This window comes from Eulemur rufifrons, chromosome 2 (assembly GCF_041146395.1).
Source record: "Eulemur rufifrons isolate Redbay chromosome 2, OSU_ERuf_1, whole genome shotgun sequence".
Taxonomy (NCBI): Eukaryota; Metazoa; Chordata; class Mammalia; order Primates; family Lemuridae; genus Eulemur; species Eulemur rufifrons.
The window spans coordinates 10,212,782-10,240,771 of record NC_090984.1 but is presented as its reverse complement, the minus strand read 5'-3'; the positions used below and the strand labels follow the sequence as shown (position 1 = coordinate 10,240,771).

General features: G+C 41.5%; 1 protein-coding gene across 3 annotated transcripts; it reads right to left on the bottom strand.

Annotated features, from left to right (window-relative positions):
- Positions 1–24,457: 24,457 nt before the first annotated feature.
- LOC138400383 (zinc finger protein 491-like) lies at positions 24,458–26,620 on the bottom strand. 3 transcript variants are annotated; one of them, XM_069495381.1, is made up of 4 exons: positions 26,355–26,620; positions 26,091–26,151; positions 24,928–25,694; positions 24,458–24,855 (listed from the first exon to the last, which is right to left on the bottom strand). In XM_069495381.1, exons 1-4 carry the CDS (start codon positions 26,533–26,535, stop codon positions 24,461–24,463), a joined length of 1,404 nt encoding a protein of 467 aa, XP_069351482.1. In that variant the 5' UTR covers positions 26,536–26,620; the 3' UTR covers positions 24,458–24,460. The 3 variants fall into 3 exon arrangements, with proteins under 3 accessions (XP_069351482.1, XP_069351481.1, XP_069351483.1); XM_069495380.1 differs by having other exon boundaries at positions 24,458–25,694; XM_069495382.1 differs by lacking the exon at positions 26,091–26,151 and having other exon boundaries at positions 24,458–25,694; positions 26,355–26,395.
- Positions 26,621–27,990: the final 1,370 nt, after the last annotated feature.

Genomic DNA, 27,990 nt, shown 5'->3' with positions numbered 1-27,990 from the left:
ACTATAGATGTGTGGATTTATTTCTGGATTCTCTATTCTGTTCTATTGGTCTATGTGTCTGTTTTTATGCCAGTAGCAGTTTTGGTTATTATAGCCCTGTAGTATAATATGAAGTTAGGTCATGTGATCCTCCAGTTCTTTTTGCTCAGGATGGGTTTGGCTATTCTGGGTCTTTTGTGGTTCAACATAAATTTTAGGGTTTTTTTCTTTCTTTCTTTTTTTTTTGGAGACAGAGTCTCACTCTCTCACCAGGGCTAGAGTGCCGTGGTGTCAGCCTCCCGCACAGCAACCTCAAACTCCCAGGCTCAAGTGATCCTTCTCCCTCAGCCTCCCGAGTAGCTGTTACTACAGGCATGCACCACCATGCCTGGCTATTTTTTTCTACATATTTTTTAATTGTCCAGCTAATTTTCTTCCTATTTTTAGTAGAGACAGGGTCTCGCTCTTGCTCAGGCTGGTCTCCAGCTCCTGACCTTGAGTGATCCTCCCACCTCGGCCTCCCAGAGTGCTAGGATTACAGGTGTGAGCCACCCGCGCCTGGCCCTAGGGTTTTTTTTCTATTTCTGTGAAGGATGTCATTGGTATTTTGATGGGGATTGCATTGAATCTGTAGATTGCTTTGGGTAGTATGGACATTTTTAACAATATTCATTCTTCTAATCCATGAGTATGGAATATCTTTCCATTTTTTGGTGTCCTATTCAAATCCTCTTCAATTACTTTCATCAATGTTTTATAGTTTTTGTTATAGAGATCTTTCACTTCTTTGGTTAAATTTATTCCAAGGTATTTTATTTTACTTGGAGCTATTGTAAATGGTATTACTTTCTTGGTTTCTTTTTCAGATTGTTAAGTGTTGGCATTTAGAAGTGCTACTGATTTTTGTATGTTGATTTTGTATCTTGCAACTTTACTGAATTTGTTTATTAGTTCTAATAGTTTTTTGTAGAGTCTTTAGGTTTCTTTAGATATAAGAGCATATTGTCTGCAAAGATAATTTGACTTCTTTGGAAACAATTTGGATGCCCTTTATTTCTTTTTCTTGTCTGATTCCTCTAGCTAGAACTTCCAGTACTATGTTGAATAACAGTGGTAAAAGTGGGCATCCTTGTCTTGTTCCAGACCTTAGAGGAAAGGCTTTCAGTTTTTCCCTATTCACTTATACTAGCTGTGGATCTGTTGTATATGGCTTTTATTGTGTTGAGGTTAAGTTCTTTCTATACCCAGGTTTTTGAGAGTTTTTATCGTGAAGGGATGTTGAAATTTATCAAATGCTTTTTTAGCATGAGTTGAAATGATTGTATGGTTTTTGCCCTTTATTCTGTTAATATGATGTGTCACGTTGATTTTGCGTATGTTGAACCATCCTTGCATCCCCGAGATGAATCCCACTTGATCACAATGAGTAATCTTTTTAATGCGTTGTTGAATTCGGTTTGGTAGTATTTTGTTGTGGTTTTTTGCATCTATGTTCATCAGAGATATTGGCCTATAATTTTCTTTTTTTGTTGTGTCTTTGTCTGGTGTTGGTGTTAAGGTGACACATGCCTGGTAGAATGAATTTGGGAGTATTCCCACCTCCTCAACTTTTTGGAATAGTTTAAGTAGGATTGGTATTAGTTCTCTGAATGCTTGATAGAATTCAGCAGTGAAGCCATCAGGTCCTGGGTTATTCTTTGATGACAGACTTTTTATTACTGCTCCTATCTCATTACTTGTTATTGGTTTATTCAGGTTTTGGATTTCTTCCTGGTTCAATCTTGGTAGGTTGTATCTGTCTAGGAATTCATCCATTTCTTCTAGGTTTTCCAATTTTTTGATACATAGTTGCTCATAGTAAGTCTGTAATGATCCTTTGGATTTCTCCATTATCAGTTGTACTGTCTCCTTTTTCATCTCTGATTTTAACTTGGGTCTTCTCCCCTTTTTTCTTAGTCTGGCTAAAGGTGTGTCAATTTTGTTTATCTTTTCACAAAGCCAACTTTTCATTTCGTTTGTCTTTTGTATTTTTTTGCTTCATTTTCATTTATTTCTGCTCTGATCTTTATTATTTCTGCTACTAATTTTGGATTTGATTTGCTCTTGTTTTTCTACTTCTTTGAGATGCATCATTAGGTTATTTAAAGCTTTTCTACTTTTTTGATGTAGGTACTTATTGCTATAAACTTTCCTTTTATGACTGCTTTTGCTGTATCCCATATGTTTTAAAATGTTGTGTTTTCATTTTCATTTGTTTTGAGAAATTTTAAAATTTCCTTAGTCTCTTCATTGACCCACTGGTCATTCAGGAGCATATTGTTTAATTTCCACATGTGTATATTTTCCAATGTTCCTCTTGCTATTGGTTTCTAGGTTCATTGTGTTATGGTCAGAGAAAATACTTGGTATGGGCTGGGTGCAGTGGCTCACACCTGTAATCCTAGCACTCTGGGAGGCCGAGGTGGGTGCATTGTTTGAGCTCAGGAGTTCGAGACCAGCCTGAGCAAGAGCGAGACCCTGCCTCTACTAAAAATAGAAAGATATTATATGGACAGCTAAAAATATATATAGAAAAATTAGCCAGGCATGGTGGCGCATGCCTGTAGTCCCAGCTACTCGGGAGGCTGAGGCAGGAGGATCACTTAAGCCCAGGAGTTTGAGGTTGCTGTGAGCAAGGCTGACACCACGGCACTCTAGCCCGGGCAACAGAGCGAGACTCTGACTCAAAAAAAAAAAAAAAAAAAAAAAAAAAAAAACCTAAAAAAAAGAAAATATTTGGTATGATTTGAATTTTTTTAAGACTTGTTTTATGGCCCTAACATGTGTATCCTTGAGAATAATCCATGAGCTGAGGAGAAGAATGTGTATTCTGCAGCTGTTGGACGGATCGTACTGTAAATATCTATTAGGTCCATTTGGTCTATAGTGCAGATTAAGTAAGTCCAATGTTTCTTTCTTTTTCTGTATGGACGATCTATCCAATGCTGAAAGTAGAGTGCTCAGGTCGCCAACAATATCAAGATCTATCTCTCTCATTAGCGTTGATAACATTTGCTTTATAGAAATGTGTGCTGCGTGTTCGGTGCATGTATATTTAGAATTGTTACATCCTCTTGCTGAACTGATGCCATTACAGTATATAATGAACTTCTCTCTTTACAGTTTTTTCTTGAAATCTATTTTGTATGAGGGAACTATAGCTACTCCTGCTCTTTTTTGGTTTTCATTTGCATGAAATACCTTTTTCTATCCCTTTATTTTCAGTCTATGTGTCTATAGGTGAAGTGGATTTCTTGCAGAGAGCATATAGTTGGCTCTTTTTTTTTTTTTAAATCATTCAGCCACTCTTTGTCTTTTGATTGGAGAATTTAGTCCATTCACATTCAATGTTCTTATTGATAGGTAAGGACTTCTGGCATGTGTTAGGTCCAGAGCCGAGAGAGAGGGACACACGAAGCCTCATGTGTAGCAAAATGCTGTTTATTTTGGGCATCTGAGTGCAGATGGGTGGAGGAGAAAAAGCGCCCACACTGAGGGAGGGGAAAGCCTTGGGTTTTATAGAGGATTTCTTAGGGAGGAATGAGTACCTGTTCTAGAACAGCTGCTGTAATAAAAAATTTTTTTTAGGTCGGGCGTCGCGGCTCACACCTGTAATCCTAACACTCTGGGAGGCCGAGGCGGGTGGATTGTTTGAACTCAGGAGTTCGAGACCAGCCTGAGCAAGAGCGAGACCCCGTCTGTACTAAAAATAGGAAGAAAATTAGCTGAACAACTAAAAAATATATAGAAAAAGTTAGCCGGGCATGGTGGCACATGCCTGTAGTCCCAGTGACTCGGGAGGCTGAGGCAGGAGGTTCGCTTGAGCCCAGGAGGTTGCTGTGAGCTAAGCTGACACCACGGCACTCTAGTCCAGGCAACAGAGTGAGATTCTGTCTCAAAAAAAAAAAAAAAAAAATTTTTTTTAAACAACCAATTTCTGGGACCCCTGGGTCAGTCTCATCGTGTAGAGATAAGGGAGGAGGGTAGTTCTGTCCTAACAGGGGGGATAAGAATGCTGGCTACAGCTGTGTGTTAGGTTTATAACCTCCAGGGACTCTCCAGACTTGTGGCTACTGATTGACAAACCTCGGTTTTCCATTAACTGCATTCTGTCCCATACATACTTTTCGAGTTCCCACCTGGAACAAACCTTAACACCATGTTGTTTGATTTCTGGTTGTTTTGTGGTCTTCTCTTTCTTCATTCCTTCTTGTCTTCCTTTGTTAAAATTGATTTTCTCTGGTAGTGCTTTTTTTGTGTATCTGTTGTAGGTTTTTTGATTTGGGGTTACCATGAGGATTGCAGAAACCATTTTTATAACTGATTATGTTAAATGTATGATAACTCTGCTTACAAACAAAGACATTATCAAGCAAAGAGAAATGTAATAGAAATTACACACTTTAACTCCATCTCCCCAACTTTTTAACTTTTTGTTATTTCCATCTATATCTTTTTATACTGTCTAGCTCTCAAAAAGTTCATTATTTTTGATAAGTTTGTCTTTTAGTTTTCCTACTCTAGATAAAAGTGATTTATATGCCACAGTTACAGCAATAGAGTATTCTGTATTTGTGTACTTACTGTTACCGTGAGTTGTATACCTTCAGGTGATCTCTTGTTATTCATTAATGTCCTTTTCTTTCAGATTAAAGACATCCTTTTAGCATTTCTCCTGGGAGAGGTCTGGTGTGGATGAAATCCCTCAGCTTTTGTTTGTCTTGGAAAGTCTTTGTTTCTCCTTCATGTTTGAAGGATATTTTTGCAGGATATAGTATTCTAAGGCTAAGGTTTTTTTCCTTCAGCACTTTGAATGTCATTCCACTGTCATGTGGCCTGTAAGGTTTACACCGAGAAGTCTGTTGCCTGATGTATTGGAGCTCCTTTATATGTTTTTTTTCTTGCTTCACTTAGGACCTTTTCTTTATCCATGACCTTTGGGAGCTTAATTATTAAGTACCTTGAGGTAGTCTTGTTTGGGTTAAATACACTAGGTGTTTAATGACCTTCCTGTACCTAAATATTGACATCTTTCTCTAGGTTTGGAAAGTTCTCTGTTATTAGTTCTTTGAATAAACTTTCTACCCCAATCTCTCTCTCTACCGCCTCTTTATGGCCAGTAACTTTTAGATTTGCCCTTTTGAGTCTATTTTCTAGATCTTGTGGGTGTGCTTCATTCTTTTTTATTCTGTCTTCTGACTGTATTTTCACAAGGCTGTCTTCAACCTCAGTAATTCTTCTGCTTGGTCAATTCTGCTGTTGAGAAACTCTGATGCATTTCTCAGTTTGTCAGTTGAATTCTTCAGCTCCAGAATTCCTGCATGATTTTTTTTTTTTTTTAATTTCAGTCTCTCTGTTAAATTTCTCTGATAGCCTTCTGAATTCCTTCTCCATGTTGTCTTGAAATTCATTGAGCTTCTTCGGGACAACTATTTTGAATTCTTTGTCTGAAAGGTCACATGTCTCCATTACTCCAGGATTGCTCACTGGTACCTTATTTAGTTTGTTTTGTGAGGTGATATTTTCCTGGATACTCTTGATGTTGCAGATGTTCGTCGATGTGTGGACATTGGAGAGTTAGGTATTTATTTTAGTCTTCTCAGTCTGGGTTTGTTTGAACCCATCTTCTTGAGAAGGCATTCCAGATATTCAAAGGGAATTGCGTGTGGGATCTAAGTCTTTGTTCACTGCAGCCGTATTAGCACTGGGGGTGTCCCGAGCCCACGAATACTGTGACGCTGGCAGACTGCTTGTGGTACCACCTGGTAGACTTGGGTAATATGTGGGAGAATTCCCTCTCTTACTCTCTTCCTTTACTCTCTGTGCTGGGCTGCTGGAGTCGAGGGAGGAGTGACATGGGCACTTCCTTTTGGCCACCAGCACCAGGTCTCACCTGTGGCCAGCCCAGTTTCACCCAAAGCCTGTTGTGACTGTTTCTGGCTACCTCTGATGTTTATTCAAAACCCAAAGGCCCTTTAGCCAGCAGGTGGCAAATCCTGCTAGGACTGGGTTCTTCCCTTCAGGGTAGCATGTTTCCTTCTGGCCAGAGTGTGTGTCCCGAAATGCCATCCAGGAACTAAGGCCTGGCCTTAGGTGTCAGCTTGGTACTTTGTTCTACTGTGGCTGAGCTGGCAATGAGGTTGCAAAACAAAGTCTTCTGAATTCTTCCCTTTCCTTTCCCCATGTGGAAGAAGACTCCCTGAGTCATGCTGCCTGTAGTTGAGGGAGGGGTGACAGAGGCACTGGCTTGGCCACCACTGCTGGTGTCTCACTGGATCAAGTGCACCCCAGGTCCATTGGCTCTGAGCCAGCACAGCAGCAGGAATTGCCCAAGGACTGTGGCCTTTGTGACCCAACTGCCTTATGAATTCAGTCTAGGCTCCAGGCTGCTTTTTGTCAGGCAGTGGTGGGGCAGCCAGAACTCAGGTTTGGGGCCAAGGATTTCCTTCTGGCTGGGGCTGGTCCAAGTGCTCCCTCCATTGGCATTGGCAGAATTCTGCCCTGTGCTGTGTTCCCCTGTGCCAGGGTGGCCCTGAGTTTCAATGCGAAGTCCCACAGTCATTTCACTCTCCCTCCTGAAGCACACAGATTCTCTTTCCGTCTGGTGTACTGGCATGGCTCTGCAGGAGGACGGGGCAGCGATGGTGCAGGCAATGCAAGATTGTCTTTTCTGCCCTCTTCAGTGCCTCATTCCTTGATACGATGTAACAACCCAGGCAGTGTGGTTGCTCCCCTGATTTTTGGTTCTTCTGAAGGGCCTTGTTCGCATGGATAGTTGTTGAAATTGGTGTTTGTGTGGAAGGACGATCACGGGAGGTTTTCTGTGATCTTGCTCTGCCCCCTCTTTTGAGGAACCTCCATACTATTTTCCACAGGGGCTGAGATCTAAGATCTTTTACTTGTTTTTAAGAGACAAGGTCTGGTTCTGTTGCCCAGCCTGGAGTGCAGTGGCATGATCATAACTCGACGCAGACTGAACTCCTGGGCTCAAGCAATCCTCTGGCCTCAGCCTCTGGTGTAGTTAAGACTACAGGCATGCACCACCATGATCACCTATTTTTTGTGTGTTTTGTAGGGATGGGGTCTTGCTATGTTGATCAGAAAGGTCTCAACTCCCTGACCTCAAGTGATCCTCCTGCCATGGCTTTTCACAGCGCAGGGATTACAGGTGTGAGCCGCTGCATGGGGCTTCTTAGATTTTTTTGGACAGTGACATGAGTTGCAATTTTCCAAAATCTGCACCAAAGCATTTATTCGTAGTGCTTGAGGGTTTTTTTGTAGTGGAGACATATTAACACATTCACCATATTAAGACCTTTCCAGATGCATGCTTTGCCAATATTTTCTGTAGTTTTGTGGGCTGCCTTTCCCCTCTATTGGTAAGGTCCTCTGATAAACAGGCATTTTTAATTTTAGTAAGTCACATTTTTTTAAGACTGGGCCCCCTCAAGTTTTAACAATACAGGTTTTCCTACCCCAATAGTGTATGCCACAAAAGTTTCTGCTTATGGCATTTTTTTTTTTCTTTTCTTTTTTTTCTTTTTTTTGAGACAGAGTGTCGCTTTGTTGCCCTGGCTAGAGTGAGTGCCGTGGCGTCAGCCTAGCTCACAGCAACCTCAAACTCCTGGGCTTAAGCAATCCTACTGCCTCAGCCTCCCGAGTAGCTGGGACTACAGGCATGCGCCACCATGCCCAGCTAATTTTTTCTATATATATTTTAGTTGGCCAGATAATTTCTTTCTATTTTTAGTAGAGACGGGGTCTCGCTCTTGCTCAGGCTGGTCTCGAACTCCTGAGTTCAAACAATCCACCTGCCTCGGCCTCCCAGAGTGCTAGGATTACAGGCGTGAGCCACCGCGCCCGGCCTCTGCTTATGGCATTTTCTATCAGTAAGTTAAGACTCTGTCATCCATTTGGTTGGTGGTGTCCCATCTAAAATACGAACAAAGATTATATTTTGTGAACAAGCGTATTCAAGGATTCACAGCCTCAAGATTAAAAATGCTAACTTTGTCCTGCACACTAATTAGTATCAACACTTTGTTATGATAGGTGCCACAGACCCAATGTACAAAGAGACATTAATGGTGACCCAGGTACACATCCTTCTCCCTGGATTCACCAACAAGACACGTTTTGCTATTCTGCTGTTGCTTTACCAACAGTTCCATTCTACCATCAGAATTGCTGGGTGGGAGGAAGTGAGTATAGACACAGAATAAGTCTGATGATGAAATCATGGAGTGAGTGTTTGGAGATCCATGTGAAATTCTTAAGAACATAGGTTTCTGGTATGGTGAGTCTAACCCATCCTCCTCCACACGTGTGACAATCCAGGACTCAGTGGCCTTTAAGGATGTGGCTGTAAACTTCACCCGGGAGGAGTGGGCTTTGTTGGATCCTTCTCAGAAGAATCTCTACAGAGATGCGATGTGGTAAACCTTGAGGAACCCGGCTGCTCTAGGTAAGGGTGACAATATTCCTTCACTTAGTGAATTAGAGAACAGGTGTTTCTTGTTCATCAGTGCTGTTTTGTGATTTGGAATACAGACGGGGCATACTTTGGTGTATAAATCAGTCATGACTCCATTGTACCGTGAACCTAGACTGTAATAATTTTTTCATAATTTTGTAATTTAGGACTATTTTTATGGGTCTATATTTTAGGGAAAAAATGGAAAGACCAGAACACTGAAGATTGGTACAAAAATTCCAGGGGAAATCTAAGGTAATTTGTATTCTCAAGACAAAGGCTTTTCTCTCAAGAGAATTTTACATTGTCAGGAAATGTTAAAAACATGCAAACAAAACAAATAACCCCAGCATCAAATGCATTTATTCTCAGAAAATTTTCTCTAAAAACACATACTTAAATGTGACAAAGATGTTTGATGTCTGTGAAAGTTAATTTGATATCATATGAAGACACCTCATGTGAATATTGTTTTTTTTTTTTAATTGGTATGGGTGGGCCGTCTTCCAAAGCTTGTGGTCTATTCACATTCAAACACTTTCCTTAATCATGGTAAAAATTCAAGTGAAATACTTATTAATAAATATAAAATCATAAATCCTTAATAATGCTGCTCTTTTTCTCCAGAATTCTTATGGCAGAGAGATTCTTTGAAAGTCAACAAGGTAGTGAGTGTGGAGAAAACTTCAGCCAGGTTCCAGCTCACATGCTGAACAAGAAAACTCCTGGAGTAAAACCTTGTGAAAGCAGCGTGTGTGGAGAAGTCTCCACTGGTCATTCACCCCTTAACAGTCACATGAAAGCTGACCCTGGACACAAACCGTACGAGTGTGAGGAATATAGGAAAAAGCCATACACACGTAAGCAACGTGAGAAAGACTTCAGTTATCGCTACTCTTTTCGAACACGTGAATGGCCTTCCACTAGAGAGAAACCCTACGATTGTAAGGAAGGTGGAAAAACCTTTGTTTATCTCACACGTTTTCAAAGACACACGGTAATGCACAGTGGGGGTGGACCTTATAAACGTGAATTATGTGGAAAAGCCTTTGCTTCTCTCAATCTGTGTCTTGTACATGAAAGACTTCACACTGGAGAGAAAGCGTATGGATGTAGGACATGTGCTAAAGCGTTCGGCTACTCCAGTTCCCTTCGAAGACATAAAAGGACTCACACTAAAGAGAAGCTGTACGAGTGTAACCAATGTGGGAAAGCGTTTTCTGTTGGCCAAGCGTGCAAAGGCACATTGGAAATGGACCTTATAACTGTAAGATACGTGGGGAAGCCTGCTGTTCTCCCACTTCATTTCAAAAACATAAAAGGAGTCACAGAGGAGAGAAAACCTTTGAATGTAAGCATTGTGGTAAAGCCTTTCATAGTTGCTCTTCCTTTCACGGTCACAAAAGCACTCACACTGAAGAAAAGCCGTATGAATGTAAGCTATGTGGTAAAGCATTCAGTCATTCTACTTGCTTTCGAAGACATAAAAGGACTCACTAAAGAGAAGCCCTATGAATGTAAGATATGTGGTAAAGCCTTTAGTTCCACAGACGTTCGAATCCATGAAAGGACTCCCACTGGAGAAAGCCATATGAATGTAAGATTTCTGGGAAAGCCGTCACCAGTTCCACATACACTCGAATACGTGAAAGAAGTCACACTGGAGAAAAACCCTACAAATGTAAGGAACGTGGGGAAGCCTTTAGTAGTTTCTCTTACTGTCGAAATCATGAAAGGACTCCCACTGGAGAGAAACCCTTATAAATGTAAGGAATGTGGGAAAGCCTCCAGTCAGTCCAGTGCCTGTTCAAGACATAAAAAAAGTTATGCTATGAATATGAGAGAAATCCAACCAATGTAAGGGACTGGACAGCATTCGGTTGTCTCAGTTCCTTTCAAACACAGAAGAACAGGGTGGAGAAAGACCTGTGATATAATTGCCTCTCTTCAGTTTAGAAGAGAGACCTGTGACAGGACAATAAAATCTAGAGCTTTGTTGGATGATTCCATGATGCATTTCACCAGTAGCTTTTGTGCTGTGAGATTTTGAAGACAGACATGAGGATTAGTCACATTTTGGAGGCACCATGCAGGGAGACAGGCAGATTCATAGGGCTGTGGGGACACTTTCCAGCCCCATTTTCCTATAATTCCTTAGTTTGCCCATCCCAAGAGTATCCTCAGAATCACTTTACCATTATGTTTTCAGAAGTGTAGGTTTCTTTAAAAGTCCCTGGTGGCTCCACATTATAGATCTCTATCCCCAGTTTTGACTTACCTTCAGGAATTATAATGTGTTTACCAGCGAGCTTATTCAGACTGTTATGAGTGGCAATAGTCTCTCCTGCTCACCTATCCTAGTCTGTTGAATGGATTGGTATTGGGATAATTTGTATTACAAGAACTTTTGAGTCAGCATGACAACCACAATGCCTCCAGCAGTGCCAACTGGATGGGACCTTGTTCCTTTGCACTGTGCAGTGACTTGTCTCACCCAGTACTTTAATGTGAGAATAAGCACCTTCCTCTTAACAGGAAATTTGGAGTGTGTCCTGTTATTCACAGCTGAATATAATGCCTCAGTTCATTTTCAATTTTGTTTTCTTATATGAGATTAAAATCAATATCTAGGTTTTTGGTCATATATTTTTACTTATTTTTTGAGAGATAGGGTCTCACTATGTTGCCCAGGGTCGACTTGAACTTCTGGGTTCAACAATCCTCTTATCTCAGCCTTCCCAGTACCTGGTACTACAGGTACACAACACCATGCCAGGCTAATGTTTTTCACGTTTATATAGATGGAGTTTTACTATATTGCCCAGGCTGTTTTCGAACTCCTGGCCTCAAGACTCAAGAGATCCTCACGTCTCAGCCTCCTGAACCTTGGGGATTAGAGGCATGAGTCAGTTATGCCTGTAATAACTGGCTTTATTAACTTTAAACACTTGTATACTAACAAATGTTATTCTCTTTTTCGTTTGCTGAGCATATATATTAAAATGTTCCATTGCCATCATGGATGAGGTTGAGTTTATAATGTTATCAAGTTATTCATTTGACAATGTGAGTTAATATTACCATGTGCATATAACTTTAGGCATCTTTTTCCTATTGGAAATTTTACTTTTCATGCTCATATCCTTACAATTTTTATCTTGATCGTTATTTTTTATTCTTTCATGGTCCCAAAAGTTAAATCATGCTGTTATGGGTGTCCTGTTGCCAAAGACTACCAGTACCATACATGTTGCCAAAGAGGCTGTAATAAATTCTATTAATAAATATGACCACAAGCCCTAAGTGACTGTGGGATGTATCAGTAAGAGGGTTTTCAGTAAAACTTTTATAGGATTTGTGTTTGTTTCCAGTGCTTTGGTTGCTATTCAAGGAAATGAGTTATTTATGGGTATTAAATGCTGTTAGGATGTGAACTTAATTCTCCCTTACTCATCCTAATATGATAGTTATTCGGTAAGGGACAGAAAAAGTGGAGTGTGTGGGTAAACCTAAATGATGACAATTTCAGTCCAGTCACATTATTGCTCAGATAATATCCTGTTGATGCTAATTTGTCAACAGTCATCCTATTACCAGCACTGTATAATAAAATGGAACATGCAGAAGTTAGTTTCATATCTTATACAGTGGCATTGAACAATCACTTCCTTGAAGATGCCAACCAAGCTCCTCTTCAGAAAAGCCTGTTTGTTAGCCGGGCATGGTGGCGCATGCCTGTAGTCCCAGCTACTCGGGAGGCCGAGGCAGTAGGATCGCTTAAGCCTGGGAGTTTGAGGTTGCTGTGAGCTAGGCTGACACCACGGCACTCACTCTAGCCCCGGCAACAAAGCGAGACTCTGTCTCAAAAAAAAAAAAAAAAAAAAGAAAAGCCTGTTTGAAATTACACTCAAAACCCAGGTACCACAGGACAGAGCAGCAATCAGTGACCAAACCCTCACTGTGTGTAGAGATGACATGTCCAGACTCAGATGATGTATCCACATGAGTGAAGATGCCATCGTTGGCTGTCAGACCTTCTAGAGCATCACCTGGATGAAGGGGGAGATGGCAGTACAGAGGTAGGTGCTCCTGAATCCAGCCACAGCAACATCCTTCTCCCTCGAAGGCCAAATGCACAGGGATAGTTTTGGCTACAGAGGAGAAACACCACCATCAACTTGACGCCAAATGTGATTTCCCAAAGTGAGCGGGCACTGTTGGGATGGCCAGGGAAGGTAAGGGACACTGGAAGCACAGGATGAGGGAGATGAACAGGACATGGCTGAAAACTTCGACGTTGTTATCCTTGACTACGGAAGTTTACAAAGAGCCCAAGGAGCAGCATCAAGAGGATACAGGAGTCCGTATCCAGAGTGTGCACGATCCAGCAAGGCCACCACTTTTGGAAGGCAGTGATGTTGCAGCCTATTTGAGTCCTGATGCTTTTCTGCATCTGAGTAGAAAAGGAAAGCTGCAATTTGTGAGTTTCATCAATTTAGAAGTAAAAGTTAACTTTGGTGATCTAGGTGATAGGGTTTGGATGTTTGGCCCCTCCGAATCGCATGTCGAAATTGGATCCCCATTATTGCGAGCGTGACGGAGACTTGGCAGCTTCACCGAGATTTCCGAGGCTACACAGGAAAGCCAGTGTACCCAGGCAGAAGCCTGCCGCAGGAGTGGACCCTCTGCCAGGGCAGTGCGGGGTGTGGGGGGAATGTGGCATTAGAAGCCCCACGTGGAGTCCCCACTGGGGTACTGCCTAGTGGAACTGTGGGAAGGGGGCCGCCACCCTCTAGACCCCAGAATAGTAGAGCCACTGGCATTGTGCATCCTCAGCCTGGAAAAGTCACAGAGTCAAAGCTCCAACCTGTGAGAGCAGCTGTGTGGACGGTGCCCAGCAAATCCACAGGGACAGTGCTGCCCAGGCTTCAGGGCCCTCCCCTTGTGCCAGCTCGCCCGGGATGCAAAACATGGAGTCAGAGGAGATCATTTTTGATCCTTTAAGATTTAGTTCTTTCCTGCTGGGTTTCAGACTTTCATGGGGCCTTTGCCAGTTCTGTTGGCCGATTTCTCCCTTCGGAAATGGGAATATATAACCGATGCCTGTACCACCGTTACATCTTAAAAGTCAATAATTTGTTTTTGATCCTTTATAGGCTCATAGGTGGCAGAAACTTGCCTTGAGTGCCAAATGAGACTAGATTTTGGACTACTTACTTTGTTGTGGCTTTATCCACATTTATTTTCATTCCTAGTGTTTCCCACCAGTCAGTTGATTTAAACTATATGTTGTGCTCTCTACATCTTCAAAATAAAAGTTTAGAAGGTCTTCTGGTGTTTCAAGTGGCCACATTGGAAAAATAACTTGGTTTTGTATATGTTTTATTGGTAAACTTGTCCAATATAGTCATTTTTCTTTGTTCATTTTGTGTAAAGAATGTGCTAACAGCTGGACTGGGTGGCTCACGCCTGTAATCCTAGCATTTTGGGAGGCCGGGGCGCGAGGATTGCTTGAGCTCAGGAGTTTGAGACCAGTCTGAGCAAGAGCGAGGCCCCCATCTGTACAAAAAATAGAAAATTAGCCGGGTGTGGTGGCGGGCACTTGTTGTCCCAGCTACTTGGGAAGCTGAAGCAGGAGGATTACTACAAGCCCAGGAGTTTGAGGTTCCAGCGAGCTATGATCGTGCCAATGCACTCCAGCCTGGATGACAGAGAGAGACCTCGTCTCAAAAAGTAAAAAAATTATTTTGTTTCCATTTGTGTGACCACAGGGCTATGCTGTTTGCAGCTGCCCATGAATCTGTAAATATATATATTTTCTTTTGATTTTTCTGAGTGTGTGACTGCTAGCACAATTGCAGTCAGTTCTGTGTGTTGTGCAGAGAGTGATTGACCTGACTCCTTCAGGGTCATTTTGTCCTGGGGCCTGAGTGCTGCGGCCGTCTGTTGAGTCTGGCCTTGGGTCATAGAAGCCGATCCATCTGTAAAGCAGGTGTTAGGCAAGACATTAGACCAGTCAAGGCCCCATTTTCCTCTGTTGGTATGGATTGTCCCTGTCCTTGGAATAAATTCCAGCAAGTCTGTTACAGTCTTGTGAATCTCCTTAGTGAGGAGACCTGGTTGACCCTTAAAAGCTGGAGTCTTGACCTTGTATGTACCATTTCCGTGTGAGTAGCTTTGGATCAATTTGGATACCTGGCAGTTGTTCAGGACTCGATTTTATCCAGTGAAGGAGAGGCATATGGCATTCAATTATAACGTTATTGTTGCCAGTCAGAGGCTCAGTGTGTTTGAGGGCTTCATATGCAAGCGGTACGTGTTTTTCAAGTGGGCTGTATTTGTTATTAGAGTATGGAAATTTTGTTGTTCCCACTGGGGAGGGGAACCTGCGGTTTGGGGGCAGGTTTTGGCCTTTTGACTGAATCCAAATTTCATAGACCAAATCCTTTTAATAAAGGGCTTTGTTCTGTGAAGTTTGGGTTCAGTGGAGGGGCCACACTTGGAGATCTGGAGAGCCACATGTGGCCTTGAGGCCACAGGTTCCCCACCATAATGACCAAATTCCATATTCATCGCTCATCAGAATTTCCAACCTAGGTTGCAGATCTGGAGATGGGTAATGTAAAGTTTGGAATGTGGCAATGTAGCCTTTGCATTGCAAGTGCTTGTGTTTCTTCTTGTCCCTGTGGGAAGTTTTGTGATTTCCTAGTTATATGATGGTTTCGGGATGTTGTTTAACTAAGGCATATGCTGCCTCTAGTGTCCAAATAAACCTATTAATCTTTCTGTTTCTTTAATGCCTTACGGGCTTTTATTTCATCTATTACTGTGTTCAGGATTTCTCTCTCTTCTGGTGATCATTGTACTCCTACAAATTTGCAATTGGTGTGTGGGCCTGTGGTTTTGTCTATATTAATAGTCTGTCCCAGCAATCTTAAGTGTGTTATTAATTGGAATTTCCTTGTTTAAGTTTTTGCTGGTCATTGTTTACCATTATAATGTCATCTATGTATGATATCATTAGTGATGTGTATTTTGATTGGTCTATGTATGATACTGAAATACAGTGAGCTATTACTGGAATATTTAAATATCCTTGTGGTAACGTTTTAAATTGATATTGCTTGCTTTCCCACATAAAGGTGGTATATTCTTGGCTTTCTTTATTGATATGGCAAAGAACATAGTCACACAGTATTTGCCATTATATTTAGTGATCTTATTAATGACTTCCACATCTGGTAATGCTCCTGGTATTTTAGGTGAGGCTTTATTTAAATTTCTATAATCAATAGTTCATCTGTATCTCCTGTTTGGTTTTAGGACAGGCCATACTGAACTGTTAAAGTTATTTGAAATGCCAATTGTATAAATATCTTCCTTGAGGAGTTCTAGAATCTTTGCAGTTCTTTATGACCTCCCTTTAATGGGTGTGGTTTAGTGCACATAGCCTGGTGTGATGTAGACGGTGTTACGGATTTCATTTTAATTTGTGCTAGGTTAGAGAATTTTAGTTCCTTTAGTTTCTTAGTAGGCCACCATAGGATAAAAAGTTTTGGACTCAGATTGATTCCTGTAATATCTTCTAATTCATGTAAACAGTAAAAAGTGCAAGTTGTAGGTTAGAGTTATAGCGCAATATAGAAGCAGAGATAGGGAAGCCTCAGGTAAATTTTCCTCTAAGTCCTTCTAAATGTATTAATGTTTGTGTTGGAGTGTGGTGTATCTTTTTCTACCTGTTTATTTTCAGTCTGTATGTATCTTTGTGGGTAAGGTGAGTTTCTTCTAAGTAGAATATAATTGGATCATTTTTAAAATCCACTCTACCAATCTATATATGTTAAATAAAGCATTTAATCCATTTACATTCAAGGTTAATGATATGTGAGGCTTTGTCCTTGTCATATTGTGAGTTGATTTTTAGTTTTATGAATTGTTTCTTTTTCTCTTTTTGCCTTTATAGTTTGCCTAATTTCTGTCACGTTGTCATTTAATTCATTTTTCCTCCTCCTTTGTGTGATTGTTCGATAAGACCTGTGAGTTGTATATTTTTGTGTGCTTTTGTGATGGTGAATATTGACCTTTTATTTCCATGTTTCACACTCCTTTTTTTTTTCCTTCCTTTTTCCTCTCCTAAAACACTGCAAGTATACACTCCTTTGAACATTTCTAGTAGGGCCTGTGTAGTAGTAGTAAATTCCCTCAGCATATGCTTGTCTGGGAAAGACTTTATTACGCTTTCATTTATGAAGCTTTATTCTGGCAGGATATAAAATTCTTGGCTGAGGCCGGGCACGGTGGCTCATGCCTGTAATCCTAGCACTCTGGGAGGCTGAGGCAGGAGGATTGGTCGAGGTCAGGAGTTCAAGACCAGCCTGAGCAAGAGTGAGACCCTGTCTCTACTAAAAAATAGAAAGAAATTAACCGGACAACTAAAAATATATAGAAAAAGTTAGCCAGGCATGGTGGCGCATGCCTGTAGTCCCAGCTACTCGGGAGGATGAGGCAGTAGGATTGTTTGAGCCCAAGAGTTTGAGGTTGCTGTGAGCTAGGCTGACGCCGCAGCACTCTACCCGGACAACAGAGTAAGACTCTGTCTCAAAAAAAAAAAATTCTTGGCTGAGAGTTTTTTTCATTCACGCTTTGAAATTGCCATCCCATTCTCTTCTGGCCTGTAAGGCTTCTGGTGTGAAATTTGCTGTCCCTCTCAGGTGTTTCCTTTATAGGTGACTAGACGCTTTTCCCTTGCTAATTTTAATATTCTTGCTTTCACTTCACCTTTAGTCATTCTGGTGATAATATGCTGTGTATGCTGTGGTGAAGTCCTTTTGCAATATTTTTGCCTAGGGATCATTAGGTCTCCGGTATCTGAATGTCTAAGTCTCTTGCTAGTCCTAGGAACTTTTTGCTAATTATTTCCTTAAATAGGTATTCTAAGATTTTTGATCTCTCTTCCCCCTCAGGAATACCGATAATTCATAAGTTTGGTCACTTTATGTAATCCAAGATGTTGTGTGAAAATGTGGCGCATACTTGTAGTCCCACCTATTCAGGAGACTGAGGCAGTGAAAAGAGATTAGAAATAAAATTCATTGTGCACGTGAATTGTATAAAATATGTAGTATTGCCATCTCTCATAAGGTGTTGTTGAATAGGAACTTAAGGGCTTGTTTTTTGAGATAGTCTTGCTCTGTCACCCGGCCTAGAGTGCCCTGGTGTCAGCCTAGCTCACAGCAGCCTCAAACTCATGGGCTCAAGCGATCCTCCTGCCTCAGCTTCCTGAATAGCTGGGACTACAGGAGTGCACCACCACGCCTGGCTAAGTTTTTCTATTTTCAGTAGAGACAAGGTCTCATTCTTGCTGGTCTCAAACTCCTGACCTCAAGTGATCCTCCCACCTCAGCCTCCCGGAGTGCTAGGATTACAGGTGTGAGGCAGCACACCAGGGAGGTATTTGGTTTTTAGTAGGAAGGAACAGGTTGTTCTGACACATATATAAATTTCATATGTTAGAGCTATCTCACCATATACATTGCCCGAGTAGGACTCAACCTCCTGGGCTTACCCAATCTACCCACCACAGTCTCTTGAGTAGCTGGGACTAAAGGTGCCCACCACCTTTCCTGTATAACATCTATATATAGAGACAGTATGTTGCGGCCCAATTATAGAACGGGGGATGAACACATAAACATACATAAAGAAACACACAGACACACAAAGACGGTATAAGACTGCCGCGCCGAAAGCACCAGTCGCTTTATTTTTATACTTTCTGCCCCGCAGCTACTTCCTGGTGCGTGACTTTCTTTGATGCCTTGAGGTAACCTGTTCCATTCCTTAAGGGCGATTGCTCAAGGGAGGTGAATGTTTGCATCTCAACCTCTTGATCTCATCACTGCGTGCAGACAATGAGACGCCTTGGCTTGCGTGCAAGACCACAGGCCCTTGGCTGTCAGTCACAGGGAACGGGTGGTATGTTCAACAGGCCGTGTCCGGACCTATTGATCATCAATAGGCCGTGTCTGGACCTATTGATCTCTGGCCTCAAGAAGCACGTCCAGTTTCACTGACTCTGGGCAAAAACCAATTTCCTGCCCAGGGGCGGGCCTTACATCGTATCTTGCTGTCACCCAGGATAGAGTGCAGTAACGTAACCATAGCTCACTTTAACCTTGAACTTGTGGGCTCAAATTATCCTCCTGCATATTTTTAGAAAAGACATGGTTGTACACAGCCCCATTGTATTCTGGGAGTCCTTGCTTTATGACCATTGAATGGGAAGAAATAGTGGTTATTCAGTGTTTCTAGTACTTGGTTATTAAAGGGTGTAGGAAAATCACCTGAATGGGACTTGGGAGGGCTAAACAAACCATATCCAATCACAGAAAACCCCACATGCCTAGTCTCTCAGACTGAACCTTCGCCGTGATTGATTGGTCTTATAGTTTGTGGGGGTCCTGAGCAACCTGGTGGCAGAAGCTGCTGCTTGCTTTAGGTTTTATACTCATGTACCCACATCAGACCAATCTGGCTCAACTTTTATGTAACAAAGTTGTGAGCTGTTTTTCAGTTGCCATGGACCCCCAGATTGAAGGTCACATGACCTGGTCGTGTCCAGATGAACCAAACCTGCATCTAGGGTACAACTTAGGTACTTAGATTCAAGAGCAGGGACTGAATTGAGAAGCAGACACACATGGCATGATCCAGCATCCAATCAGATCCAGGCCTGGCATCACCCTAGGGCAGGACCCAGTAAGACCACGTGTCCTCACATCACCTCATTGCAAGATCCAGTCAGATCTCACTACCGTTTGAGTAGAAAACCAGGCTACCCCCTTCCCTTGTTTGGGGACACACTGCTTTGGGAACTGTCCACAGTATGATCCTTACTTGGGCCAAGTAATAATACCCCCTTGCTGTAACCAACTTGGCTGTGTCTACTGGGCTGATACCCACCAAGTGAATGAAACCTCTCCATTTGAGAGGTAACCCTTACATGTTATTTACTGTTCTGTTTTCGTCTTAACTATGGCTGCAGCACCTACATCCAATGGAGCCAACGTACTACTAAAACTATACAATCTCAGCACCCTCCCTGTAGGCCCAAGGACTATTGCAGAAAAGGTGGGCAGGAGAGATCGGAAGGGCCTGTTTCCAGGGGCGGAGTGTAGGAAAACAGCCTGTTGCACGATAAAAGTGATACCATCTTAAAGTGAAACTGCCACGATGGCTGACGTTTCACTCCTGCGTATCAAAGTGTTCTGCAGCAACACTGGTAGCGTAGATAAATCCCTCATGAAGAAGAGTAGCTATGCTCCCCAGTGGTCACGAGTTTCAGAAAGTCCCAAGATGTGACTAGGTGCACATTCTGTATTCTAAAGTCTCGCTATATACAGGATACTTCTGCAGGACTGACACAGGAATACATCATGTGGGCACCCAAGACGTAAATTCCATTGTGAATCCTCTATTAAGTATTTCTGAGGAACTAGATTTGTCATTCTCTCTTTGGCCTCTTTCCTATCTCGGGTTTGGGGTAAGGTTTGCGTATGTCTCCTCACCTAGGAACAGGAGGGAGCTGAGGATCTTGGCCGTTTTCAAAAGTTATACCATAATTTTCCAATGATGCAGTACTTGATCTGAGTCTCTGCGAAAAATTATAAAGTAACCCATGTGCTCAAGATACCTGTTTGCAGGTTAGGTCCACTCTGTTTTTGCAGCTGGCTCTGTGCCCCACAAAGCTGACCTGCAAGTAGCCCAGCAGTCAGGCTTCCACGGCCTCTGGATTCTGATTGGTTCAGCTCATAGGAGGTGCCAGCAGAAAATGAGTAAATGGGAGAAAGAAAAGTGAGGGTTTTTATTCCCCTGGCTGCCACCCTGCTGTCCTGAGGGGTTGGCAGTCCTGCTTTCCTCTGCTACAGGGCACAGCTCCTGCTGAATTGGCCTCTGCTGAAGCTTAGGGTCTCCCTGGGGCCTGGTGACTGCTCCTTCCTGTTGCTCCTTCAGGCGTAGTGATGCTCTTAGCTCCCTGCTGTTGCTGCCCTGGTCATTTTCCCCAAGCCATGTGGGCTTCCTATAGTACTATCAGTACTTTGGTAAATATTAGCTCCATCAGTTTCTCTTACTACAGTTGAGTGTGTTACCCATTTCCTGCTTGTACCATGTCAAATGTTAGAGTACTTAAGTTAGAATCAGTAACATGTAAAGACAGAGTGGTGAGCAAAAGTGGAGGATTTGGGGCCGTTTCAGGTAGATCCGTATGCAGTGATCACAGAACACTGTGATTAATGATGGAAATGAGACTACAGGGGCATCGGAGCTCTGGCTTCCACAACAAAATACCACGAGTGTCTCAAACAGCAGATATTTCTTTCTCACAGATCTGGAGCCGGGAAGTCCAAGATCTAGCCGAGTTGGTTCTGGATGAAGGCCTCCCTCCTGGCTTGTGAGTGGATGACTTCTCAGTTGAGTCCTCAAGTGGCACAGAAACAGAGTGACAATCACAACATGGGGATCCTCCCCCATTACCTTATGTCATCTCCTAAAGGCCTCATGTCCAAATACCATCACGCTGGGGTTTAAGGCTTCTAAGAATACATTTTGGAGGGACTAAATTCAGGACAGGGCAAGGAGTAAATATAAGGAAGTCCATGAAAGAGGCCTTTGGCCGCTGTAATTGCATAGGACTTTATCAAGTAGCAGATGGTGAGGAAGACTGAACAGGAGAGAGGTCTGATTTCAGAATGCCAGATAGAAGGGACACTGAGGTACCCGAATGATCGCATGAAGGAACAAAAACTGATTTAAGAAATGTAACAGGGAAAATTATTGAAATTAGGAAAAATAGAATTACAAAACGTATCATTGAAAATGGAAAACAGAATGAATTTTAGGAAGTACAGACTCCATGGATGTTATAGATTAGAAATTCTGTCATGACAAATTATACCTTTGACATCTTTATTGCACCTCATTTTACGAAAGATGTTCAGTGAACACTGACTGGAGAAATGAGCACAGCTTAAAATTGTAATAACATGCCGAGATTGGAACTTTCCTAAAAATCTCACTGAATTTAAAAAACTTAATTTGAATGTGTAATGATATCCATATTTATTAAATACCCATGATGAAGTGGCTGCTAGAAAACGTGCTGGGATAAAGGCATTTTAAAGAACTATCCTTGGTAAACCATGATATATGGTCACATTATATAAATTATGTAACAGACTTATTAGAGAGCTTATAATTTTTACATATAGAATATCACAAAAAAGATTCTTTTTTGCCATTCACTTATTCACAAGTTGCCATAGTTCTCCTTTCTGTGTCCACCTGAATTGTTTACTCATTACAGTGGTTCTTGAGAACTAAGCTTAATTTTTATTAAAAACAAAAGTAGTGTTCAAAAGATTTTGTATATGCCATATATTACTTCTCTGGGGTCTGACAGGGTATTGCCCTGTCGCCCAGGCTAGAGTGCAATGGCACAATCATAGCTCAATATATACAACTTTGAACTCCTGAGCTCAAGCAATCCCCTGCCTCAACTTCTGAATTAGCTGAGACCAACCTGGGCAACACTGTCAGACCCCAGCTCAAAAAAAAAAAAAAAAAAAGTAGCTGCGCATGGTGGCATGTGTGTATAATCTAAGCTACTTGGGAGGCTGAGGAAGGAAGATCATTTAAGCCCAGTAAGTCAAGGCTGTAGTGAACTATTATCTATTATCCTGCCACTGTACTGACAGAGGTCTTACCCTGTCTCTTAAAAAAAAAAAAAAAAAAAAAATCCCACAGTCGAATCAGTTAGGGCTGCAGTCACATTTGTTACTATAATTTATTATACCCTGTTTGACAGCAACTATGGTACTGCTGATCTTTGACAATAGTGCACTCACAACAGCATGATTTAACCTTTGGCATTATGAGTCAAGGAAAGATTGGGATCATGATAAAAATTGTCAGCATATAAGCATGAAAAGTAAAATTTCCAGGAGGAAAAAAAATGTCTGCAGTTTTAAGCCCATGGCAATACCAACTCACACGATATAAACTTGATCTGATCCATGATGGCAATGGGACATTGTTTTCTTAATTTTTTTTTATTTCAGCATATTATGGGGGTACAGATATTTACATATTGAATTGGCCCCACCCGAGGCAGAGCTTCAAGCGTGTCCATCCCTGAGAGGGTGCGCACCACACCCATTACGTGTGTATATACCCATCCCCTCCTCCTCCCATCTGCCCGACACCCGATGAATGTTATCACTATATGTGCACTTAAGTGTTGATCAGTTAATACCAATTTGATGGTGAGTACATGTGGTGCTTGTTTTTCCACTCTTGTTATTTCACTTAGTAGAATGGGCTCCAGCTCCATCCAGGATAATAAAAGAGGTGCTAGATCACCGTTGTTTTTTGTGGCCCCGTAGAACTCCATGGTATACATATACCACATTTTATTAGTTCATGTATTGGTGGGCACTTGGGTTGTTTCCACATCTTTGCAATTGTGAATTGTGCTGCTATAAACATTCTAGTGCAGTTGTCTTTTTTATAGAATGTCTTTTGTTCTTTTGGGTAGAGTGCTGGATCAAATGGTAGTTCTACTTGTATCTCTTTGAGGTACCGCCACATTACTTTCCACAGAGGTTGTACCAGTTTGCAGTCTCAGGCAATGAGACATTTTAATATGCCTTGTCAGGAAATGAAAAGGAAAATAACATTTGGTAGTATAAAGTTGTTAAAAAATAGTTAATTATTTCTAACAAATATGTACAGAAATCTTGGTAGCCATAAAACATATATTATTTTTATTCACATAAAATCAAACATAATTAAAAATCAGCTGAGATATTATATTCAGCTGTGAATGACAGGACACATTCTAAAATTCCTGATAAAATGACGGTGCTTATTCCCACATGAAAGTTCTGGGTGAGACCGGTCACTACACAATGAAGAAGAGAAACAAGTTGCCATCTAGTTGGTTTTGATGGTGGCATTATAGCTGTAATGCTGAACCAGAGTCACTACCAGTAAAACAAAGATGCCTCCAATACAAATCACACCTTATGTAAATTCAATCTATTGAGTAGGGGAGTAAGGCATGAGAGAATATTCACAGCTGTGACAGTCTAAATTAGCTTGCTGGCAAAGACATTAATATACCTGAAGGAAAACCAAACTGCAGATTCATTTGTTAGTCTTAAAACAATTTTTTTCCTTTGTTCATTTCAGCTCAATTTCATTTTTTTTACCACATATAAGTCTTTAATGTGAGGTTTCTGGGAACATCTCTGGAAACCTACACCTCTGAGCAAATAAAAGTCAAGTGATTTTGAGATACTCTCGATTGCCAAGGCAAGGAATCAAGAAACTGGGCTGCAAGCGTCCACACAACCCATATTAACCTGGCTGTCACCCAGTATGGTGACTAAAATGTGATTAATGCCTTCCTCATGTATTATTGAATTGCATCATGGAATCAATCATTCAACTCCAACTCTAGCTTTTATTGTCCTATCACAGATCATCTCTTTTCCCCAACTGAAAAGTAAACTATGTCATGAGGTCTTTCTCTACTCTTTTCTGCTGTGCTTGAAAGGAACTGGGACAGCCGGGTACAGTGGCTCACGCCTGTAATCCTAGCACTCTGGGAGGCCAAGGTGGGAGGATTGCTTGAGCTCAGGAGTTTGAGACCAGCTTGAGCAAGAATGGGACCCCATCTCTACAAAAAATAGAAAAATTAGCCAGGTGTCATGGTACACTCCGATAGTCCCAGATACTTGGGAGGCTGAGGCAAGAGGATTGCTTGAGCCTTGGATTTGAGGCTGCAGTGAGCTGTGAGTGACACACTGCACCACTCTACCCAGGGCAACAGAGCAAGACTCTGTCTCCAAAAAAAAAAAAAAGGAACTGGGACAACTGAATGTTTTCCTAATTCCTTACTGGATTTTCTCATATATTAATAGTATGAGTTCTTTCATGTTTTTGACAGGAACTGGAACGAATGAAGGTTTTTCCACATTCCTTACATTCATAGGGTTTCTCTCCAGTGTGAATTATTTCATGTATTCGAAAGTTCGTTGAAGATGTAAAGGCTTTATCACAATACTTACATTTATAGGGTTTCCCTTCAGTGTGAGCCCTTTCATGTCTACGAAAGGAACTGACATAATGGAAGGCTTTCCCACATTGCTGACATTCATAGGGTTTCTCTCCAGTGTGCGTCCTTTCATGTATCCGAAAGGAAGTGGAACAACTGAAGGCTTTCCCACATTGCTTGCATTCATAGGGTTTCTCTCCAGTGTGAGTTCTGTCATGCTTTTGTAATGATCGTAGAGAATAAAAGGCTTTCCCACATAGCTGACACTTATATGGTCTATCTCCAGTGTGTATTCTCATGTGACATTCAAAGCTTACACGATGAGTAAATGCTTTCCCACATTCCTTACATTCATAGGGTTTTTCTCCAGTGTGAGTCATTTCATGACTGCGAAGGGAACTAGGGCAGTTGAAGGCTTTCCTACATTCCTTACATCCGTACGGCTTCTGTCCTGTGTGAATCCTTTCATGTCTATGAAAGGAACTGTAATGAATGAATTCTTTCCCACATTGCTTACACTGATAGGGCTTCTCTCCAGTGTGAGTTCTTTCATGTGCTCGAACAGAACTGTACCAACCGAAAGCTTTACCACATTGTTTACATTTATATGGTTTCTCTCCAGTGTGAATTATTTCATGTATAAGATATAAACTGAGAGAAGCAAAGTGTTTTCCACAAAACTTACATTTATGAGGTCCGTCTCCACTATGCTTTACCATGTGTCTTCGAAAGTCTATGAGAGAAACGAAGGTTTGTCCACATTCCTTACAATCATAGGGTTTCTCTCCAGTGGGAGGCCCTTCACGTGTTCGAAAGGAGTAGCGATAACTGAAGGCTTTCTCACGTTGCTTATGTATGTATGGCTTTTTCCTGTATTTCTGATACTCATACGGTTTGTGTCCAGTGTCAGCTCTGATGTGCGTATTCAAAGATGAATGACCAGTGGAGACTTCTCCACACACACTCTTTTCACAAGGTTTTACTCCGGGAGTTTTCTTGTTTGGGATATGATCTGGAACCTGGCCAAAGCTTTCTCCATACTGACTGCTTGGTTGACTTTCAATGCGTCTCTCTCCCATAAGACTTCTGTACAGAATGAGAAGCACATTATTACTGGTTTATTTATAAACGATTTTGCATTTGTTAATAAGTGGCACTTGCATTTTTAACATTATCAAGGACAGCATAGGCTTTCTTCTCTTTCTGGATTATCTGAACATGAATGGACAATAAGCTCTGCAAGATGGCCTAGCCATACTTATTATCAAAAAATAATAATCATATGGGGTTGCATAGTATTATCACATAAATTCAGACATTAAACATCTTTGTCACATTTAAGTATGCATTTTTAGAGAAAATTTTCTGAGAATAGAATAATTTGACCCTGGGATTATTTGTTTTGTGTGCATGTTTTTAACATTTTCTGATATTCTAAAATTTTCTTTAAAGACATTGCTTTGTCCTGTGAGTGCAAATTACCTTAGATTTCTCCTGGGATTTTTGTACTGATCTTCAATGTTCTGGTCTTTCCATTTTGTCCCTAAATTGCAGACCCAGAAAAAAAGTCATGAATTATTATAAAATTATGAAAAAATTATTAGATTTTATGTTCATGGTACACTGCAACAATGCCTGATTTATTCAAAGTATTTCATGTCCATATTCCAAATCACAAAACAGCATTGATAAACAAGAAACTCTTGTTCTCTAATTCACTGAGTGAAGGAGTATCATCACCCTTACCTACAGAGGCCAGGTTCTTCAAGGTTTCCTGCATTACATCTCTGTACAGATTCTTCTGGGAAGGATCCAGCAAAGCCCACTCCTCCAGGGTGAAGTTGACAGCCACATCCTCAAAGGCCACTGAGTCCTGAAACATCCCATATGTGTAGAAGATAGTGGAGACTGACAGCATTGGGGACATATACTCTATTGGTAAGAAGTTTACATGATGGTGGTGACTCTAAGCATTTATTCCATGATTTTCTCAGACTGTTAATCTCTTTCTATACCCGCGTCCTCTCATACTGCAATTCTGGTGCTAGTATATAACTGCTGGGTAGAGCAACAGTGAACAGGAAATCATGTCTTATTGGTGAATCCAGGGAGAAAGATGTGCTCCCCAGGTCACCCCTAATGCCTCTTTGTACAATGAATCTGCAGCACATGTTATAACAAAGTCTCACTAATTAGCGTGCAGAAAAATGTTAGCATTAGCAATCCTGAGACTGTATTCTTGAAAATGCTAGTTTCTCAAGATTAGGACATAGACACTTAAAAACAAGAAAAGAAAAGAAAAAAAATGCTTGTTACAAAGTTAAACCTTGCTTGGTATTTTGGATGGGACTCTCCTACCCAACTGAGAAGAGTCATAACTTAACTGAGACAGAATCCCATGAGTAGAACCTTTTGTGGGAAACAGTACCGAGGTTAGAAAACCTAAATTTTAATTGATGAATTGCTGAGAGCCAAATGGAGAGAAGGTAAAAATTGCATCAGGCCCAGCCTTAAGATTATCCAGGCATGGTGATGCACACCTGTATTGCCCACTACTGGGGAGGCTGAGGCAGGAGAATCACTTGAGTCCTAAGAGTTCAAGGCTGCAGTGAGCTATGGTAAAACCACTGCACTCCAGCCTGGGCATCAGAGTGATATTAAGTCTCATGAAAAAAAAACAAAATAAATAATGTTGAAAAATGTTTGTGCATCAGAGTATAGTATGGACAGAGGGAAAAAGGCAAGCCATGAAAGTGCAGAAAATATTGACAAATCACGTCTCTGGCAAGGTCTTAATGAGAAGAACACATAAATAACACCCATGACAACTACAAAAAAATAAAAATCAAGGATGTCTTATCTTGGAAGCAATCACACTGTTCAAAGTGTAACAGTAAGGGTAGCTCCATCTTAATGCTAACTAGTAATTCTTTCTTTTACAAAGCCTAATTGTGTGCTTGCTTAGTAAGTCCAGAAACTGGCCTTGAGCAACTAAGTATAGAACCAACGTTGTGGGATTCCTCCCCTCCCCGCTGGAGCAAAATGCTGAGCAGTTAACCTTCAATTCTATTGCGTTAACCACCAGAACAAGACATACTGACCTGCACGTAGCCAGCCCCTGCCAGGCCTCTGTTCCCTTTATAAGCCCTCTAGTCAGCCTGAGAAACCTGACCCGGCTTTTGCAACATAGTCCATCATCTTCCCAGGTTGCCAGCTCTTGAATAAAAGGTGCTTTTCCTTTCACCAACCCTCCTCTCTCACGTTTGGCTTTCAGGTGATGAGCAGCTGATTCTGCACTGGGTTATAAATTTCTGGATCCACAAAGTGAGACTGTGTGTTTTGGATGGTCGTAGCCCACCTGATTTACAAGGGACAGGGAAGC